Genomic DNA, 22,050 nt, shown 5'->3' on the forward strand with positions numbered 1-22,050 from the left:
CATCGAAACCTGCAGTTTTCTCTAAGAATTTTGACGATTTCGTCCAGAATTCTGCTGTTTTCTTGCAATTCAGCCGTTGAATCTTGGTAAAAAGTCATGATTTTGTAGATTTCGTGCTCTTCTTTGCGAATTCAAGATAGAAAACAACGAAAATCAGCGAGAAATCGTCGTTTTGCATCGAAACATGCAGTTTTCTCTAAGAATTTTGATGATTTCGTGCAGAATTCTGCTGTTTTCTTGCAATTCAGCCGTTGAATCTTGGTAAAAAGTCATGATTTTGTAGATTTCGTGCTCTTCTTGGCAAATTCAAGATAGAAAACAACGAAAATCGGCGAGAAATCGTTGTTTTGCCTCGAAATATGCGGTTTTCTCTAAGAATTTTGATGATTTCGTGCAGAATTCTGCAGTTTTCTTGCAATTCAGCCGTTGAATCTTGGTAAAAAGTCATGGTTTTGTAGATTTCGTGCTCTTCTTTGCGAATTCAAGCCAGAAAACAACGAAAATCGGCGAGAAATCGTCGTTTCGCATCGAAATATGCGGTTTTCTGTAAGAATTTTGATGATTTCGTGCAAAATTCTGCTGTTTTCTTACAATTCAGCCGTTGAATCTTGGTAAAAAGTCATGATTTTGTAAATTTCGTGCTCTTCTTTGCGAATTCAAGATAGAAAACAACGAAAATCAGCGAGAAATCGTCGTTTTGCATCGAAATATGCGGTTTTCTCTAAGAATGTTGATGATTTCGTGCAGAATTCTGCTGTTTTCTTGCAATTCAGCTGTTGAATCTTGGTAAAAAGTCATGATTATGTAGATTTCGTGCTCTTCTTTGCGAATTCAAGCCAGAAAACAACGAAAATCGGCGAGAAATCGTCGTTTTGCATCGAAATATGCGGTTTTCTGTAAGAATTTTGATGATTTCGTGCAGAATTCTGTTGTTTTCTTGCAATTCAGCCGTTGAATCTTGGTAAAAAGTCATGATTTTGTAGATTTCGTGCTCTTCTTGGCAAATTCAAGATTGAAAACAACGAAAATCGGCGAGAAATCGTTGTTTTGCCTCGAAATATGCGGTTTTCTCTAAGAATTTTGAAGATTTCGTGCAGAATTCTGCAGTTTTCTTGCAATTCAGCCGTTGAATCTTGGTAAAAAGTCATGATTTTGTAGATTTCGTGCTCTTCTTGGCGAATTCAAGATAGAAAACAACGAAAATTGCGAAAAATCGTCGTTTTGCATCGAAATATGCGGTTTTCTGTGAGAATTTTGATGATTTCGTGTAGAATTCTGCAGTTTTCTTGCAATTCAGCTGTTGAATCTTGGTAAAAAGTCATTATTTTGTAGATTTCGTGCTCTTCTTTGCGAATTCAAGCCAGAAAACAACGAAAATCGGCGAGAAATCGTCGTTTTGCATCGAAATATGCGGTTTTCTGTAAGAATTTTGATGATTTCGTGCAGAATTCTGCTGTTTTCTTGCAATTCAGCCGTTGAATCTTGGTAAAAAGTCATGATTTTGTAGATTTCGTGCTCTTCTTTGAGAATTCAAGATCGAAAACAACGAAAATCAGCGAGAAATCGTCGTTTTGCATCGAAATATGCGGTTTTCTCTAAGAATTTTGATGATTTCGTGCAGAATTCTGCTGTTTTCTAGCAATTCAGCCGTTGAATCTTGGTAAAAAGTGATGATTTTGTAGATTTCGTGCTCTTCTTTGCGAATTCATGCCAGAAAACAACGAAAATCGGCGAGAAATCGTCGTTTTGCATCGAAATATGCGGTTTTCTGTAAGAATTTTGATGATTTCGTGCAGAATTCTGCTGTTTTCTTGCAATTCAGCCGTTGAATCTTGGTAAAAAGTCATGATTTTGTAGATTTCGTGCTCTTCTTGGCAAATTCAAGATAGAAAACAACGAAAATCGGCGAGAAATCGTTGTTTTGCCTCGAAATATGCGGTTTTCTCTAAGAATTTTGATGATTTCGTGCAGAATTCTGCAGTTTTCTTGCAATTCAGCCGTTGAATCTTGGTAAAAAGTCATGGTTTTGTAGATTTCGTGCTCTTCTTTGCGAATTCAAGCCAGAAAACAACGAAAATCGGCGAGAAATCGTCGTTTCGCATCGAAATATGCGGTTTTCTGTAAGAATTTTGATGATTTCGTGCAAAATTCTGCTGTTTTCTTACAATTCAGCCGTTGAATCTTGGTAAAAAGTCATGATTTTGTAAATTTCGTGCTCTTCTTTGCGAATTCAAGATAGAAAACAACGAAAATCAGCGAGAAATCGTCGTTTTGCATCGAAATATGCGGTTTTCTCTAAGAATGTTGATGATTTCGTGCAGAATTCTGCAGTTTTCTTGCAATTCAGCCGTTGAATCTTGGTAAAAAGTCATGGTTTTGTAGATTTCGTGCTCTTCTTTGCGAATTCAAGATAGAAAACAACGAAAATCGGCGAGAAATCGTCGTTTCGCATCGAAATATGCGGTTTTCTGTAAGAATTTTGATGATTTCGTGCAAAATTCTGCTGTTTTCTTACAATTCAGCCGTTGAATCTTGGTAAAAAAGCATGATTTTGTAGATTTCGTGCTCTTCTTTGCGAATTCAAGATAGAAAACAACGAAAATCAGCGAGAAATCGTCGTTTTGCATCGAATTATGCGGTTTTCTCTAAGAATGTTGATGATTTCGTGCAGAATTCTGCTGTTTTCTTGCAATTCAGCCGTTGAATCTTGGTAAAAAGTCATGATTTTGTAGATTTCGTGATCTTCTTTGCGAATTCATGCCAGAAAACAACGAAAATCTGCGAGAAATCGTCGTTTTGCATCGAAATATGCGGTTTTCTGTAAGAATTTTGATGATTTCGTGCAGAATTCTGCAGTTTTCTTGCAATTCAGCCGTTGAATCTTGGTAAAAAGTCATGATTATGTAGATTTCGTGCTCTTCTTTGCGAATTCAAGCCAGAAAACAACGAAAATCGGCGAGAAATCGTCGATTTGCATCGAAATATGCGGTTTTCTGTAAGAATTTTGATGATTTCGTGCTGAATTCTGCTGTTTTCTTGCAATTCAGCCGTTGAATCTTGGTAAAAAGTCATGATTTTGTAGATTTCGTGCTCTTCTTGGCAAATTCAAGATAGAAAACAACGAAAATCGGCGAGAAATCGTTGTTTTGCCTCGAAATATGCGGTTTTCTCTAAGAATTTTGAAGATTTCGTGCAGAATTCTGCAGTTTTCTTGCAATTCAGCCGTTGAATCTTGGTAAAAAGTCATGATTTTGTAGATTTCGTGCTCTTCTTGGCGAATTCAAGATAGAAAACAACGAAAATTGCGAAAAATCGTCGTTTTGCATCGAAATATGCGGTTTTCTGTGAGACTTTTGATGATTTCGTGCAGAATTCTGCAGTTTTCTTGCAATTCAGCTGTTGAATCTTGGTAAAAAGTCATGATTTTGTAGATTTCGTGCTCTTTTTTGCGAATTCAAGCCAGAAAACAACGAAAATCGTCGAGAAATCGTCGTTTTACATCGAAATATGCGGTTTTCTGTAAGAATTTTGATGATTTCGTGCAGAATTCTGCTGTTTTCTTGCAATTCAGCCGTTGAATCTAGGTAAAAAGTCATGATTTTGTAGATTTCGTGCTCTTCTTTGAGAATTCAAGATAGAAAACAACGAAAATCAGCGAGAAATCGTCGTTTTGCATCGAAATATGCGGTTTTCTCTAAGAATTTTGATGATTTCGTGCAGAATTCTGCTGTTTTCTTGCAATTCAGCCGTTGAATCTTGGTAAAAAGTAATGATTTTGTAGATTTCGTGCTCTTCTTTGCGAATTCATGCCAGAAAACAACAAAAATCGGCGAGAAATCGTCGTTTTGCATCGAAATATGCGGTTTTCTGTAAGAATTTTGATGATTTCGTGCAGAATTCTGCTGTTTTATTGCAATTCAGCCGTTGAATCTTGGTAAAAAGTCATGATTTTGTAGATTTCGTGCTCTTCTTGGCAAATTCAAGATAGAAAACAACGAAAATCGGCGAGAAATTGTTGTTTTGCCTCGAAATATGCGGTTTTCTCTAAGAATTTTGATGATTTCGTGCAGAATTCTGCTGTTTTCTTGCAATTCAGCCGTTGAATCTTGGTATAAAGTCATGATTTTGTAGATTTCGTGCTCTTCTTGGCAAATTCAAGATAGAAAACAACGAAAATCGGCGAGAAATCGTTGTTTTGCCTCGAAATATGCGGTTTTCTCTAAGAATTTTGATGATTTCGTGCAGAATTCTGCAGTTTTCTTGCAATTCAGCCGTTGAATCTTGGTAAAAAGTCATTGTTTTGTAGATTTCGTGCTCTTCTTTGCGAATTCAAGCCAGAAAACAACGAAAATCGGCGAGCAATCGTCGTTTCGCATCGAAATATGCGGTTTTCTGTAAGAATTTTGATGATTTCGTGCAGAATTCTGCAGTTTTCTTGCAATTCAGCCGTTGAATCTTGGTAAAAAGTCATGATTATGTAGATTTCGTGCTCTTCTTTGCGAATTCAAGCCAGAAAACAACGAAAATCGGCGAGAAATCGTCGTTTTGCATCGAAATATGCGGTTTTCTGTAAGAATTTTGATGATTTCGTGCAGAATTCTGCAGTTTTCTTGCAATTCAGCCGTTGAATCTTGGTAAAAAGTCATGATTTTGTAGATTTCGTGCTCTTCTTGGCGAATTCAAGATAGAAAACAACGAAAATTGCGAAAAATCGTCGTTTTGCATCGAAATATGCGCGAGAAATTATCGTTTTGCATCGAAATATGCGGTTTTCTGTAAGAATTTTGATGATTTCGTGCAAAATTCTGCTGTTTTCTTGCAATTCAGCCGTTGAATCTTGGTAAAAAGTCATGATTTTGTAGATTTCGTTTTTTTTTTTGCGAATTTAAGATAGAAAACAACAAAAATCAGCGAGAAATCGTCGTTTTGCATCGAAACATGCAGTTTTCTCTAAGAATTTTGACGATTTCGTCCAGAATTCTGCTGTTTTCTTGCAATTCAGCCGTTGAATCTTGGTAAAAAGTCATGATTTTGTAGATTTCGTGCTCTTCTTTGCGAATTCAAGATAGAAAACAACGAAAATCAGCGAGAAATCGTCGTTTTGCATCGAAACATGCAGTTTTCTCTAAGAATTTTGATGATTTCGTGCAGAATTCTGCTGTTTTCTTGCAATTCAGCCGTTGAATCTTGGTAAAAAGTCATGATTTTGTAGATTTCGTGCTCTTCTTTGCGAATTCAAGCCTGAAAACAACGAAAATCGGCGAGAAATCGTCGTTTTGCATCGAAATATGCGGTTATCTGTAAGAATTTTGATGATTTTGTGCAGAATTCTGCTGTTTTCTTGCAATTCAGCCGTTGAATCTTGGTAAAAAGTCATGATTTTGTAGATTTCGTGCTCTCCTTTGCGAATTCAAGATAGAAAACAACGAAAATCAGCGAGAAATCGTCGTTTTGCATCGAAATATGCGGTTTTCTCTAAGAATTTTGATGATTTCGTGCAGAATTCTGCTGTTTTCTTGCAATTCAGCCGTTGAATCTTGGTAAAAAGTCAAGATTTTGTAGATTTCGTGCTCTTCTTTGCGAATTCAAGCCAGAAAACAACGAAAATCGGCGAGAAATCATCGTTTTGCATCGAAATATGCGGTTTTCTGTAAGAATTTTGATGATTTCGTGCAAAATTCTGCTGTTTTCTTGCAATTCAGCCGTTGAATCTTGGTAAAAAGTCATGATTTTGTAGATTTCGTGCTCTTCTTTGCGAATTCAAGATAGAAAACAACGAAAATCAGCGAGAAATCGTCGTTTTGCATCGAAACATGCAGTTTTCTCTAAGAATTTTGACGATTTCGTCCAGAATTCTGCTGTTTTCTTGCAATTGAATCTTGGTAAAAAGTCATGATTTTGTAGATTTCGTGCTCTTCTTTGCGAATTCAAGATAGAAAACAACGAAAATCAGCGAGAAATCGTCGTTTTGCATCGAAACATGCAGTTTTCTCTAAGAATTTTGATGATTTCGTGCAGAATTCTGCTGTTTTCTTGCAATTCAGCCGTTGAATCTTGGTAAAAAGTCATGATTTTGTAGATTTCGTGCTCTTCTTTGCGAATTCAAGATAGAAAACAACGAAAATCAGCGAGAAATCGTCGTTTTGCATCGAAACATGCAGTTTTCTCTAAGAATTTTGATGATTTCGTGCAGAATTCTGCTGTTTTCTTGCAATTCAGCCGTTGAATCTTGGTAAAAAGTCATGATTTTGTAGATTTCGTGCTCTTCTTTGCGAATTCAAGCCTGAAAACAACGAAAATCGGCGAGAAATCGTCGTTTTGCATCGAAATATGCGGTTATCTGTAAGAATTTTGATGATTTTGTGCAGAATTCTGCTGTTTTCTTGCAATTCAGCCGTTGAATCTTGGTAAAAAGTCATGATTTTGTAGATTTCGTGCTCTCCTTTGCGAATTCAAGATAGAAAACAACGAAAATCAGCGAGAAATCGTCGTTTTGCATCGAAATATGCGGTTTTCTCTAAGAATTTTGATGATTTCGTGCAGAATTCTGCTGTTTTCTTGCAATTCAGCTGTTGAATCTTGGTAAAAAGTCAAGATTTTGTAGATTTCGTGCTCTTCTTTGCGAATTCAAGCCAGAAAACAACGAAAATCGGCGAGAAATCATCGTTTTGCATCGAAATATGCGGTTTTCTGTAAGAATTTTGATGATTTCGTGCAAAATTCTGCTGTTTTCTTGCAATTCAGCCGTTGAATCTTGGTAAAAAGTCATGATTTTGTAGATTTCGTGCTCTTCTTTGCGAATTCAAGATAGAAAACAACGAAAATCAGCGAGAAATCGTCGTTTTGCATCGAAACATGCAGTTTTCTCTAAGAATTTTGACGATTTCGTCCAGAATTCTGCTGTTTTCTTGCAATTGAATCTTGGTAAAAAGTCATGATTTTGTAGATTTCGTGCTCTTCTTTGCGAATTCAAGATAGAAAACAACGAAAATCAGCGAGAAATCGTCGTTTTGCATCGAAACATGCAGTTTTCTCTAAGAATTTTGATGATTTCGTGCAGAATTCTGCTGTTTTCTTGCAATTCAGCCGTTGAATCTTGGTAAAAAGTCATGATTTTGTAGATTTCGTGCTCTTCTTTGCGAATTCATGCCAGAAAACAACGAAAATCAGCGAGAAATCGTCGTTTTGCATCGAAACATGCAGTTTTCTCTAAGAATTTTGACGATTTCGTCCAGAATTCTGCTGTTTTCTTGCAATTCAGCCGTTGAATCTTGGTAAAAAGTCATGTTTTTGTAGATTTCGTGCTCTTCTTTGCGAATTCAAGATAGAAAACAACGAAAATAGGCGAGAAATCGTCGTTTTGCATTGAAATATGCGGTTTTCTGTAAGAATTTTGATGATTTCGTGCAGAATTCTGCTGTTTTCTTGCAATTCAGCTGTTGAATCTTGATAAAAAGTCATGATTTTGTAGATTTTGTGCTCTTCTTTGCGAACTCAAGATAGAAAACAACGAAAATCAGCGAGAAATCGTCGTTTTGCATTGAAATATGCGGTTTTCTCTAAGAATTTTGATGATTTCGTGCAGAATTCTGCTGTTTTCTTGCAATTCAGCCGTTGAATCTTGGTAAAAAGTCATGATTTTGTAGATTTCGTGCTCTTCTTTGCGAATTCAAGCCAGAAAACAACGAAAATCGGCGAGAAATCGTCGTTTTGCATCGAAATATGCGGTTTTCTGTAAGAATTTTGATGATTTTGTGCAGAATTCTGCTGTTTTCTTGCAATTCAGCCGTTGAATCTTGGTAAAAAGTCATGATTTTATAGATTTCGTGCTCTTCTTTGCGAATTCAAGATAGAAAACAACGAAAATCAGCGAGAAATCGTCGTTTTGCATCGAAATATGCGGTTTCCTCTAAGAATTTTGATGATTTCGTGCAGAATTCTGCTGTTTTCTTGCAATTCAGCCGTTGAATCTTGGTAAAAAGTGATGATTTTGTAGATTTCGTGCTCTTCTTTGCGAATTCAAGCCAGAAAACAACGAAAATCGGCGAGAAATCGTCGTTTTGCATCGAAATATGCGGTTTTCTGTAAGAATTTTGATGATTTCGTGCAAAATTCTGCTGTTTTCTTGCAATTCAGCCGTTGAATATTGGTAAAAAGTCATGATTTTGTAAATTTCGTGCTCTTCATTGCGAATTCAAGCCAGAAAACAACGAAAATCGGCGAGAAATCGTCGTTTTGCATCGAAATATGCGATTTTCTGTAAGAATTTTGATGATTTCGTGCAAAATTCTGCTGTTTTCTTGCAATTCAGCCGTTGAATCTTGGTAAAAAGTCATGATTTTGTAGATTTCGTGCTCTTCTTTGCGAATTCAAGATAGAAAACAACGAAAATAGGCGAGAAATCGTCGTTTTGCATCGAAATATGCGGTTTTCTGTAAGAATTTTGATGATTTCGTGCAGAATTCTGCTGTTTTCTTGCAATTCAGCTGTTGAATCTTGATAAAAAGTCATGATTTTGTAGATTTTGTGCTCTTCTTTGCGAACTCAAGATAGAAAACAACGAAAATCAGCGAGAAATCGTCGTTTTGCATTGAAATATGCGGTTTCCTCTAAGAATTTTGATGATTTCGTGCAGAATTCTGCTGTTTTCTTGCAATTCAGCCGTTGAATCTTGGTAAAAAGTCATGATTTTGTAGATTTCGTGCTCTTCTTTGCGAACTCAAGCCAGAAAACAACGCAAATCGGCGAGAAATCGTCGTTTTGCATCGAAATATGCGGTTTTCTGTAAGAATTTTGATGATTTTGTGCAGAATTCTGCTGTTTTCTTGCAATTCAGCCGTTGAATCTTGGTAAAAAGTCATGGTTTTGTAGATTTCGTGCTCTTCTTTGCGAATTCAAGCCAGAAAACAACGAAAATCGGCGAGCAATCGTCGTTTCGCATTGAAATATGCGGTTTTCTGTAAGAATTTTGATGATTTCGTGCAGAATTCTGCAGTTTTCTTGCAATTCAGCCGTTGAATCTTGGTAAAAAGTCATGATTATGTAGATTTCGTGCTCTTCTTTGCGAATTCAAGCCAGAAAACAACGAAAATCGGCGAGAAATCGTCGTTTTGCATCGAAATATGCGGTTTTCTGTAAGAATTTTGATGATTTCGTGCAGAATTCTGCAGTTTTCTTGCAATTCAGCCGTTGAATCTTGGTAAAAAGTCATGATTTTGTAGATTTCGTGCTCTTCTTGGCGAATTCAAGATAGAAAACAACGAAAATTGCGAAAAATCGTCGTTTTGCATCGAAATATGCGCGAGAAATTATCGTTTTGCATCGAAATATGCGGTTTTCTGTAAGAATTTTGATGATTTCGTGCAAAATTCTGCTGTTTTCTTGCAATTCAGCCGTTGAATCTTGGTAAAAAGTCATGATTTTGTAGATTTCGTTTTTTTTTTTGCGAATTTAAGATAGAAAACAACAAAAATCAGCGAGAAATCGTCGTTTTGCATCGAAACATGCAGTTTTCTCTAAGAATTTTGACGATTTCGTCCAGAATTCTGCTGTTTTCTTGCAATTCAGCCGTTGAATCTTGGTAAAAAGTCATGATTTTGTAGATTTCGTGCTCTTCTTTGCGAATTCAAGATAGAAAACAACGAAAATCAGCGAGAAATCGTCGTTTTGCATCGAAACATGCAGTTTTCTCTAAGAATTTTGATGATTTCGTGCAGAATTCTGCTGTTTTCTTGCAATTCAGCCGTTGAATCTTGGTAAAAAGTCATGATTTTGTAGATTTCGTGCTCTTCTTTGCGAATTCAAGCCTGAAAACAACGAAAATCGGCGAGAAATCGTCGTTTTGCATCGAAATATGCGGTTATCTGTAAGAATTTTGATGATTTTGTGCAGAATTCTGCTGTTTTCTTGCAATTCAGCCGTTGAATCTTGGTAAAAAGTCATGATTTTGTAGATTTCGTGCTCTCCTTTGCGAATTCAAGATAGAAAACAACGAAAATCAGCGAGAAATCGTCGTTTTGCATCGAAATATGCGGTTTTCTCTAAGAATTTTGATGATTTCGTGCAGAATTCTGCTGTTTTCTTGCAATTCAGCCGTTGAATCTTGGTAAAAAGTCAAGATTTTGTAGATTTCGTGCTCTTCTTTGCGAATTCAAGCCAGAAAACAACGAAAATCGGCGAGAAATCATCGTTTTGCATCGAAATATGCGGTTTTCTGTAAGAATTTTGATGATTTCGTGCAAAATTCTGCTGTTTTCTTGCAATTCAGCCGTTGAATCTTGGTAAAAAGTCATGATTTTGTAGATTTCGTGCTCTTCTTTGCGAATTCAAGATAGAAAACAACGAAAATCAGCGAGAAATCGTCGTTTTGCATCGAAACATGCAGTTTTCTCTAAGAATTTTGACGATTTCGTCCAGAATTCTGCTGTTTTCTTGCAATTGAATCTTGGTAAAAAGTCATGATTTTGTAGATTTCGTGCTCTTCTTTGCGAATTCAAGATAGAAAACAACGAAAATCAGCGAGAAATCGTCGTTTTGCATCGAAACATGCAGTTTTCTCTAAGAATTTTGATGATTTCGTGCAGAATTCTGCTGTTTTCTTGCAATTCAGCCGTTGAATCTTGGTAAAAAGTCATGATTTTGTAGATTTCGTGCTCTTCTTTGCGAATTCATGCCAGAAAACAACGAAAATCAGCGAGAAATCGTCGTTTTGCATCGAAACATGCAGTTTTCTCTAAGAATTTTGACGATTTCGTCCAGAATTCTGCTGTTTTCTTGCAATTCAGCCGTTGAATCTTGGTAAAAAGTCATGTTTTTGTAGATTTCGTGCTCTTCTTTGCGAATTCAAGATAGAAAACAACGAAAATCAGCGAGAAATCGTCGTTTTGCATCGAAATATGCGGTTTTCTCTAAGAATTTTGATGATTTCGTGCAGAATTCTGCTGTTTTCTTGCAATTCAGCCGTTGAATCTTGGTAAAAAGTCAAGATTTTGTAGATTTCGTGCTCTTCTTTGCGAATTCAAGCCAGAAAACAACGAAAATCGGCGAGAAATCATCGTTTTGCATCGAAATATGCGGTTTTCTGTAAGAATTTTGATGATTTCGTGCAAAATTCTGCTGTTTTCTTGCAATTCAGCCGTTGAATCTTGGTAAAAAGTCATGATTTTGTAGATTTCGTGCTCTTCTTTGCGAATTCAAGATAGAAAACAACGAAAATCAGCGAGAAATCGTCGTTTTGCATCGAAACATGCAGTTTTCTCTAAGAATTTTGACGATTTCGTCCAGAATTCTGCTGTTTTCTTGCAATTGAATCTTGGTAAAAAGTCATGATTTTGTAGATTTCGTGCTCTTCTTTGCGAATTCAAGATAGAAAACAACGAAAATCAGCGAGAAATCGTCGTTTTGCATCGAAACATGCAGTTTTCTCTAAGAATTTTGATGATTTCGTGCAGAATTCTGCTGTTTTCTTGCAATTCAGCCGTTGAATCTTGGTAAAAAGTCATGATTTTGTAGATTTCGTGCTCTTCTTTGCGAATTCATGCCAGAAAACAACGAAAATCAGCGAGAAATCGTCGTTTTGCATCGAAACATGCAGTTTTCTCTAAGAATTTTGACGATTTCGTCCAGAATTCTGCTGTTTTCTTGCAATTCAGCCGTTGAATCTTGGTAAAAAGTCATGTTTTTGTAGATTTCGTGCTCTTCTTTGCGAATTCAAGATAGAAAACAACGAAAATAGGCGAGAAATCGTCGTTTTGCATTGAAATATGCGGTTTTCTGTAAGAATTTTGATGATTTCGTGCAGAATTCTGCTGTTTTCTTGCAATTCAGCTGTTGAATCTTGATAAAAAGTCATGATTTTGTAGATTTTGTGCTCTTCTTTGCGAACTCAAGATAGAAAACAACGAAAATCAGCGAGAAATCGTCGTTTTGCATTGAAATATGCGGTTTTCTCTAAGAATTTTGATGATTTCGTGCAGAATTCTGCCGTTTTCTTGCAATTCAGCCGTTGAATCTTGGTAAAAAGTCATGATTTTGTAGATTTCGTGCTCTTCTTTGCGAATTCAAGCCAGAAAACAACGAAAATCGGCGAGAAATCGTCGTTTTGCATCGAAATATGCGGTTTTCTGTAAGAATTTTGATGATTTTGTGCAGAATTCTGCTGTTTTCTTGCAATTCAGCCGTTGAATCTTGGTAAAAAGTCATGATTTTATAGATTTCGTGCTCTTCTTTGCGAATTCAAGATAGAAAACAACGAAAATCAGCGAGAAATCGTCGTTTTGCATCGAAATATGCGGTTTCCTCTAAGAATTTTGATGATTTCGTGCAGAATTCTGCTGTTTTCTTGCAATTCAGCCGTTGAATCTTGGTAAAAAGTGATGATTTTGTAGATTTCGTGCTCTTCTTTGCGAATTCAAGCCAGAAAACAACGAAAATCGGCGAGAAATCGTCGTTTTGCATCGAAATATGCGGTTTTCTGTAAGAATTTTGATGATTTCGTGCAAAATTCTGCTGTTTTCTTGCAATTCAGCCGTTGAATCTTGGTAAAAAGTCATGGTTTTGTAGATTTCGTGCTCTTCTTTGCGAATTCAAGCCAGAAAACAACGAAAATCGGCGAGCAATCGTCGTTTCGCATCGAAATATGCGGTTTTCTGTAAGAATTTTGATGATTTCGTGCAGAATTCTGCAGTTTTCTTGCAATTCAGCCGTTGAATCTTGGTAAAAAGTCATGATTATGTAGATTTCGTGCTCTTCTTTGCGAATTCAAGCCAGAAAACAACGAAAATCGGCGAGAAATCGTCGTTTTGCATCGAAATATGCGGTTTTCTGTAAGAATTTTGATGATTTCGTGCAGAATTCTGCAGTTTTCTTGCAATTCAGCCGTTGAATCTTGGTAAAAAGTCATGATTTTGTAGATTTCGTGCTCTTCTTGGCGAATTCAAGATAGAAAACAACGAAAATTGCGAAAAATCGTCGTTTTGCATCGAAATATGCGCGAGAAATTATCGTTTTGCATCGAAATATGCGGTTTTCTGTAAGAATTTTGATGATTTCGTGCAAAATTCTGCTGTTTTCTTGCAATTCAGCCGTTGAATCTTGGTAAAAAGTCATGATTTTGTAGATTTCGTTTTTTTTTTTGCGAATTTAAGATAGAAAACAACAAAAATCAGCGAGAAATCGTCGTTTTGCATCGAAACATGCAGTTTTCTCTAAGAATTTTGACGATTTCGTCCAGAATTCTGCTGTTTTCTTGCAATTCAGCCGTTGAATCTTGGTAAAAAGTCATGATTTTGTAGATTTCGTGCTCTTCTTTGCGAATTCAAGATAGAAAACAACGAAAATCAGCGAGAAATCGTCGTTTTGCATCGAAACATGCAGTTTTCTCTAAGAATTTTGATGATTTCGTGCAGAATTCTGCTGTTTTCTTGCAATTCAGCCGTTGAATCTTGGTAAAAAGTCATGATTTTGTAGATTTCGTGCTCTTCTTTGCGAATTCAAGCCTGAAAACAACGAAAATCGGCGAGAAATCGTCGTTTTGCATCGAAATATGCGGTTATCTGTAAGAATTTTGATGATTTTGTGCAGAATTCTGCTGTTTTCTTGCAATTCAGCCGTTGAATCTTGGTAAAAAGTCATGATTTTGTAGATTTCGTGCTCTCCTTTGCGAATTCAAGATAGAAAACAACGAAAATCAGCGAGAAATCGTCGTTTTGCATCGAAATATGCGGTTTTCTCTAAGAATTTTGATGATTTCGTGCAGAATTCTGCTGTTTTCTTGCAATTCAGCCGTTGAATCTTGGTAAAAAGTCAAGATTTTGTAGATTTCGTGCTCTTCTTTGCGAATTCAAGCCAGAAAACAACGAAAATCGGCGAGAAATCGTCGTTTTGCATCGAAACATGCAGTTTTCTCTAAGAATTTTGACGATTTCGTCCAGAATTCTGCTGTTTTCTTGCAATTGAATCTTGGTAAAAAGTCATGATTTTGTAGATTTCGTGCTCTTCTTTGCGAATTCAAGATAGAAAACAACGAAAATCAGCGAGAAATCGTCGTTTTGCATCGAAACATGCAGTTTTCTCTAAGAATTTTGATGATTTCGTGCAGAATTCTGCTGTTTTCTTGCAATTCAGCCGTTGAATCTTGGTAAAAAGTCATGATTTTGTAGATTTCGTGCTCTTCTTTGCGAATTCATGCCAGAAAACAACGAAAATCAGCGAGAAATCGTCGTTTTGCATCGAAACATGCAGTTTTCTCTAAGAATTTTGACGATTTCGTCCAGAATTCTGCTGTTTTCTTGCAATTCAGCCGTTGAATCTTGGTAAAAAGTCATGTTTTTGTAGATTTCGTGCTCTTCTTTGCGAATTCAAGATAGAAAACAACGATAATAGGCGAGAAATCGTCGTTTTGCATTGAAATATGCGGTTTTCTGTAAGAATTTTTATGATTTCGTGCAGAATTCTGCTGTTTTCTTGCAATTCAGCTGTTGAATCTTGATAAAAAGTCATGATTTTGTAGATTTTGTGCTCTTCTTTGCGAACTCAAGATAGAAAACAACGAAAATCAGCGAGAAATCGTCGTTTTGCATTGAAATATGCGGTTTTCTCTAAGAATTTTGATGATTTCGTGCAGAATTCTGCTGTTTTCTTGCAATTCAGCCGTTGAATCTTGGTAAAAAGTCATGATTTTGTAGATTTCGTGCTCTTCTTTGCGAATTCAAGCCAGAAAACAACGAAAATCGGCGAGAAATCGTCGTTTTGCATCGAAATATGCGGTTTTCTGTAAGAATTTTGATGATTTTGTGCAGAATTCTGCTGTTTTCTTGCAATTCAGCCGTTGAATCTTGGTAAAAAGTGATGATTTTGTAGATTTCGTGCTCTTCTTTGCGAATTCAAGCCAGAAAACAACGAAAATCGGCGAGAAATCGTCGTTTTGCATCGAAATATGCGGTTTTCTGTAAGAATTTTGATGATTTCGTGCAAAATTTTGCTGTTTTCTTGCAATTCAGCCGTTGAATATTGGTAAAAAGTCATGATTTTGTAAATTTCGTGCTCTTCATTGCGAATTCAAGCCAGAAAACAACGAAAATCGGCGAGAAATCGTCGTTTTGCATCGAAATATGCGATTTTCTGTAAGAATTTTGATGATTTCGTGCAAAATTCTGCTGTTTTCTTGCAATTCAGCCGTTGAATCTTGGTAAAAAGTCATGATTTTGTAGATTTCGTGCTCTTCTTTGCGAATTCAAGATAGAAAACAACGAAAATAGGCGAGAAATCGTCGTTTTGCATCGAAATATGCGGTTTTCTGTAAGAATTTTGATGATTTCGTGCAGAATTCTGCTGTTTTCTTGCAATTCAGCTGTTGAATCTTGATAAAAAGTCATGATTTTGTAGATTTTGTGCTCTTCTTTGCGAACTCAAGATAGAAAACAACGAAAATCAGCGAGAAATCGTCGTTTTGCATTGAAATATGCGGTTTCCTCTAAGAATTTTGATGATTTCGTGCAGAATTCTGCTGTTTTCTTGCAATTCAGCCGTTGAATCTTGGTAAAAAGTCATGATTTTGTAGATTTCGTGCTCTTCTTTGCGAACTCAAGCCAGAAAACAACGCAAATCGGCGAGAAATCGTCGTTTTGCATCGAAATATGCGGTTTTCTGTAAGAATTTTGATGATTTTGTGCAGAATTCTGCTGTTTTCTTGCAATTCAGCCGTTGAATCTTGGTAAAAAGTCAAGATTTTGTAGATTTCGTGCTCTTCTTTGCGAATTCAAGATAGAAATCAACGAAAATCAGCGAGAAATCGTCGTTTTGCATCGAAATATGCGGTTTTCTCTAAGAATTTTGATGATTTCGTGCAGAATTCTGCTGTTTTCTTGCAATTCAGCCGTTGAATCTTGGTAAAAAGTGATGATTTTGTAGATTTCGTGCTCTTCTTTGCGAATTCAAGCCAGAAAACAACGAAAATCGGCGAGAAATCGTCGTTTTGCATCGAAATATGCGGTTTTCTGTAAGAATTTTGATGATTTCGTGCAAAATTCTGCTGTTTTCTTGCAATTCAGCCGTTGAATCTTGGTAAAAAGTGATGATTTTGTAGATTTCGTGCTCTTCTTTGCGAATTCAAGCCAGAAAACAACGAAAATCAGCGAGAAATCGTCGTTTTGCATCGAAATATGCGGTTTTCTCTAAGAATTTTGACGATTTCGTGCAGAATTCTGCTGTTTTCTTGCAATTCAGCCGTTGAATCTTGGTAAAAAGTGATGATTTTGTAGATTTCGTGCTCTTCTTTGCGAATTCAAGCCAGAAAACAACGAAAATCGGCGAGAAATCGTCGTTTTGCATCGAAATATGCGGTATTCTGTAAGAATTTTGATGATTTCGTGCAAAATTCTGCTGTTTTCTTGCAATTCAGCCGTTGAATCTTGGTAAAAAGTCATGATTTTGTAGATTTCGTTTTTTTTTTTGCGAATTTAAGATAGAAAACAACAAAAATCAGCGAGAAATCGTCGTTTTGCATCGAAACATGCAGTTTTCTCTAAGAATTTTGACGATTTCGTCCAGAATTCTGCTGTTTTCTTGCAATTCAGCCGTTGAATCTTGGTAAAAAGTCATGATTTTGTAGATTTCGTGCTCTTCTTTGCGAATTCAAGATAGAAAACAACGAAAATCAGCGAGAAATCGTCGTTTTGCATCGAAACATGCAGTTTTCTCTAAGAATTTTGATGATTTCGTGCAGAATTCTGCTGTTTTCTTGCAATTCAGCCGTTGAATCTTGGTAAAAAGTCATGATTTTGTAGATTTCGTGCTCTTCTTTGCGAATTCAAGCCTGAAAACAACGAAAATCGGCGAGAAATCGTCGTTTTGCATCGAAATATGCGGTTATCTGTAAGAATTTTGATGATTTTGTGCAGAATTCTGCTGTTTTCTTGCAATTCAGCCGTTGAATCTTGGTAAAAAGTCATGATTTTGTAGATTTCGTGCTCTCCTTTGCGAATTCAAGATAGAAAACAACGAAAATCAGCGAGAAATCGTCGTTTTGCATCGAAATATGCGGTTTTCTCTAAGAATTTTGATGATTTCGTGCAGAATTCTGCTGTTTTCTTGCAATTCAGCCGTTGAATCTTGGTAAAAAGTCAAGATTTTGTAGATTTCGTGCTCTTCTTTGCGAATTCAAGCCAGAAAACAACGAAAATCGGCGAGAAATCGTCGTTTTGCATCGAAACATGCAGTTTTCTCTAAGAATTTTGACGATTTCGTCCAGAATTCTGCTGTTTTCTTGCAATTGAATCTTGGTAAAAAGTCATGATTTTGTAGATTTCGTGCTCTTCTTTGCGAATTCAAGATAGAAAACAACGAAAATCAGCGAGAAATCGTCGTTTTGCATCGAAACATGCAGTTTTCTCTAAGAATTTTGATGATTTCGTGCAGAATTCTGCTGTTTTCTTGCAATTCAGCCGTTGAATCTTGGTAAAAAGTCATGATTTTGTAGATTTCGTGCTCTTCTTTGCGAATTCATGCCAGAAAACAACGAAAATCAGCGAGAAATCGTCGTTTTGCATCGAAACATGCAGTTTTCTCTAAGAATTTTGACGATTTCGTCCAGAATTCTGCTGTTTTCTTGCAATTCAGCCGTTGAATCTTGGTAAAAAGTCATGTTTTTGTAGATTTCGTGCTCTTCTTTGCGAATTCAAGATAGAAAACAACGATAATAGGCGAGAAATCGTCGTTTTGCATTGAAATATGCGGTTTTCTGTAAGAATTTTTATGATTTCGTGCAGAATTCTGCTGTTTTCTTGCAATTCAGCTGTTGAATCTTGATAAAAAGTCATGATTTTGTAGATTTTGTGCTCTTCTTTGCGAACTCAAGATAGAAAACAACGAAAATCAGCGAGAAATCGTCGTTTTGCATTGAAATATGCGGTTTTCTCTAAGAATTTTGATGATTTCGTGCAGAATTCTGCTGTTTTCTTGCAATTCAGCCGTTGAATCTTGGTAAAAAGTCATGATTTTGTAGATTTCGTGCTCTTCTTTGCGAATTCAAGCCAGAAAACAACGAAAATCGGCGAGAAATCGTCGTTTTGCATCGAAATATGCGGTTTTCTGTAAGAATTTTGATGATTTTGTGCAGAATTCTGCTGTTTTCTTGCAATTCAGCCGTTGAATCTTGGTAAAAAGTGATGATTTTGTAGATTTCGTGCTCTTCTTTGCGAATTCAAGCCAGAAAACAACGAAAATCGGCGAGAAATCGTCGTTTTGCATCGAAATATGCGGTTTTCTGTAAGAATTTTGATGATTTCGTGCAAAATTTTGCTGTTTTCTTGCAATTCAGCCGTTGAATATTGGTAAAAAGTCATGATTTTGTAAATTTCGTGCTCTTCATTGCGAATTCAAGCCAGAAAACAACGAAAATCGGCGAGAAATCGTCGTTTTGCATCGAAATATGCGATTTTCTGTAAGAATTTTGATGATTTCGTGCAAAATTCTGCTGTTTTCTTGCAATTCAGCCGTTGAATCTTGGTAAAAAGTCATGATTTTGTAGATTTCGTGCTCTTCTTTGCGAATTCAAGATAGAAAACAACGAAAATAGGCGAGAAATCGTCGTTTTGCATCGAAATATGCGGTTTTCTGTAAGAATTTTGATGATTTCGTGCAGAATTCTGCTGTTTTCTTGCAATTCAGCTGTTGAATCTTGATAAAAAGTCATGATTTTGTAGATTTTGTGCTCTTCTTTGCGAACTCAAGATAGAAAACAACGAAAATCAGCGAGAAATCGTCGTTTTGCATTGAAATATGCGGTTTCCTCTAAGAATTTTGATGATTTCGTGCAGAATTCTGCTGTTTTCTTGCAATTCAGCCGTTGAATCTTGGTAAAAAGTCATGATTTTGTAGATTTCGTGCTCTTCTTTGCGAACTCAAGCCAGAAAACAACGCAAATCGGCGAGAAATCGTCGTTTTGCATCGAAATATGCGGTTTTCTGTAAGAATTTTGATGATTTTGTGCAGAATTCTGCTGTTTTCTTGCAATTCAGCCGTTGAATCTTGGTAAAAAGTCAAGATTTTGTAGATTTCGTGCTCTTCTTTGCGAATTCAAGATAGAAATCAACGAAAATCAGCGAGAAATCGTCGTTTTGCATCGAAATATGCGGTTTTCTCTAAGAATTTTGATGATTTCGTGCAGAATTCTGCTGTTTTCTTGCAATTCAGCCGTTGAATCTTGGTAAAAAGTGATGATTTTGTAGATTTCGTGCTCTTCTTTGCGAATTCAAGCCAGAAAACAACGAAAATCGGCGAGAAATCGTCGTTTTGCATCGAAATATGCGGTTTTCTGTAAGAATTTTGATGATTTCGTGCAAAATTCTGCTGTTTTCTTGCAATTCAGCCGTTGAATCTTGGTAAAAAGTGATGATTTTGTAGATTTCGTGCTCTTCTTTGCGAATTCAAGCCAGAAAACAACGAAAATCAGCGAGAAATCGTCGTTTTGCATCGAAATATGCGGTTTTCTCTAAGAATTTTGACGATTTCGTGCAGAATTCTGCTGTTTTCTTGCAATTCAGCCGTTGAATCTTGGTAAAAAGTGATGATTTTGTAGATTTCGTGCTCTTCTTTGCGAATTCAAGCCAGAAAACAACGAAAATCGGCGAGAAATCGTCGTTTTGCATCGAAATATGCGGTTTTCTGTAAGAATTTTGATGATTTCGTGCAAAATTCTGCTGTTTTCTTGCAATTCAGCCGTTGAATCTTGGTAAAAAGTCATGATTTTGTAGATTTCGTGCTCTTCTTAGTAGTAAGGTAGTGCCGGTTTCACTCCACGACCTTGTGGAGTGAAACCGGCATAGGTTTTACGCCGATGACTCATTGCAGTTGAATCTCATTTTATTTTTTATTTTATCAACTTTCAGTACAATGTTATTTGATACTTATCGTTTCAAATTACATTTATCCAATTTTATGAAAGCTTGAAGTTTCATTGCAAATATCTTCGAAACGGTTATTCTGGGTCCATTGGTACATATAACAAAAAAGATGCACATTAGAAAATACTATCGATTCATAGAAAGTAACTGACGTTTGATTTGTAATGTATCAAGTTACAGGATGAAATGTGTTATTTACTGTTTGTTCATAACTCGAAAACGAAGAGTCTGACGAGATTTGCGCTACTAATAAAAAATTAGCGTTTTGTAAAGTACAATTGATTTATAGAAAAAGAATTGGGTTTTAGTCATATCGTGTCAAGTTACAGCTAAATAAAATTTTGAATTTTTGAAGTTTGAAGAGCAATATCTCGGAAACGATACTTCCGACACAATTTGAATCTATGACAAAAAAGATGCGCCTCGAAAAGTACCATCGAAATGTTGAAACAAAATTTTGATTTTATTCGACCACCCCAAAAATCGAAAAAAATTTTGTTAAATCTTGAATAAAATCCAAGCGAATTGAAAAAACTATGACATGTTATATATTTTCTTAATGCACATTTAATTCTGCGTTATTTGATATGCAGCATGACAATTTTAAAAAAACTACCCCTAAATTATTGTTGAAGGTAGAAATCTGAAATTTTGTGTGCATGATTAGTGGACGTTTCTAAAAAACGCCGTAATGTTAAAAGTTTTTTTTTGCGACTGGTTTGTCAAAAAATGCAATTGGTACACATAAGGGTTGCGATTTTGTGTGATTGAAAACGATCAAAATAAAGAGAAAATCTTTCTCAATATAGCGACCATACAATCACATAGAAAATAATGCGTTTAAGATTAGCATTTTTGTGGGGTAAAGTCCATTTCCGCCCGACCAAAAACTGGCACAATTCATCGTTGTCAATCGTTAATGAAATGCGCTAGTCGGTTTGTTCAGATTCCGAACCTGACACTCTTTTTTTTTTTTTTTTTTTTTGGATTCATATTTTATATATATTTATACGGTATTGTACTCAAAACTCTTTTCTTTATCCATTCCCAAAAATTCAGAAAATTTTGAAAACTTAAAAAAAAAAAAAAAAAAAAATTTTTTTTAGATAATTTTTTTCTACTACCCCTGTTTAAATGTAAAAAAAGTATATTTTTTTTACGTAAATTTTCAAAAATTTGCTTTATCTCGAAAAACTACCCCTATTTAAAAAAAACTAAATATATATTCAATAATTTTTATTGTGTTTGCTACAAAGTTAAATTATATAGTAATCCGGGGGGAGGGGTGTGACTGCACCATTTTTCGATCATCCCTGTAAGTGCATTAAAATTAATCTTTTTGTTTTACTCCAAAAGTCTTTACTTACGGGATATCACGAATATGCACTCATCCGCAACCTCTCCTGTCTGCGGAATTCTTTTCGCTCCCTCCTTGATAGACAAGGTGGGACCTCTCTTATAATGTCCCTGTTTAACACTGGCCGATATCCCAGATAATCATCAGCATCATCATCATCATCCCACAATTCTTCTTTTTTAATGTTATTTAAAGGTGCTGCTGCTGCTGCTGCTGCTGCTGCTGCTGCTGATGTTCCTACTTCCCCACTGCTTGCAGAATTCTGCTGGGGTTGGTAAGATGCTGATGTGGGTGGTTGCGCCCATTCAGTTAGTCCAGGTTGGAATCGGCGACTGCACTTGAACTTGTGGATCGCCATTTTCGTTGGCTTGACCCAATGGTCTTTAACGAACGGGCATTGCACTAATTCTGAAAAAAATTATTGTATATAATTAAAAACAGAAGAACAATGTCTTACCGTCGCTCATGTTGCTTCAAGATTTCTTGATTTCTGTTGCTCTAAAGTGTTACAATTTGATTTATATTAAAGTCATTTATCACCGCCTACTTGACAAAATACGTTTTACGCCTTGTTTATCTCCACACACTATTTTTCAACCAATCCCTACTTAGTACACTTACCGTTGCTGATGTTGCTATTGTGACATTGCGTTTCATTGGTTACAGCTTTCCCACACCAGCTCGAACTTAGACTTTTAAATGTCTTATTGGAGATGTATGTCCCAAACCTATGCACGCTTCTTGTTTCAATGACCCCGGTCATGAAAAATGCAAGCTTGCACTTACAAAATG

The 22,050-nt window shown here is 36.1% G+C and overlaps 1 protein-coding gene across 1 annotated transcript; it reads right to left on the reverse strand.

The window, feature by feature from the left end:
- Positions 1-21,101: 21,101 nt before the first annotated feature.
- LOC148166866 (uncharacterized) lies at positions 21,102-21,807 on the reverse strand. Its single transcript, XM_088048414.1, has 2 exons — positions 21,716-21,807; positions 21,102-21,666 (listed from the first exon to the last, which is right to left on the reverse strand). Exons 1-2 carry the CDS (start codon positions 21,723-21,725, stop codon positions 21,275-21,277), a joined length of 402 nt encoding a protein of 133 aa, XP_087904540.1. The 5' UTR covers positions 21,726-21,807; the 3' UTR covers positions 21,102-21,274.
- Positions 21,808-22,050: the final 243 nt, after the last annotated feature.

Source organism: Gnatocerus cornutus, unplaced genomic scaffold, assembly GCF_029298725.1.
Source record: "Gnatocerus cornutus isolate USDA-ARS CGAHR unplaced genomic scaffold, icGnaCorn1.1 Chromosome12, whole genome shotgun sequence".
Classification (NCBI taxonomy): domain Eukaryota; kingdom Metazoa; phylum Arthropoda; class Insecta; order Coleoptera; family Tenebrionidae; genus Gnatocerus; species Gnatocerus cornutus.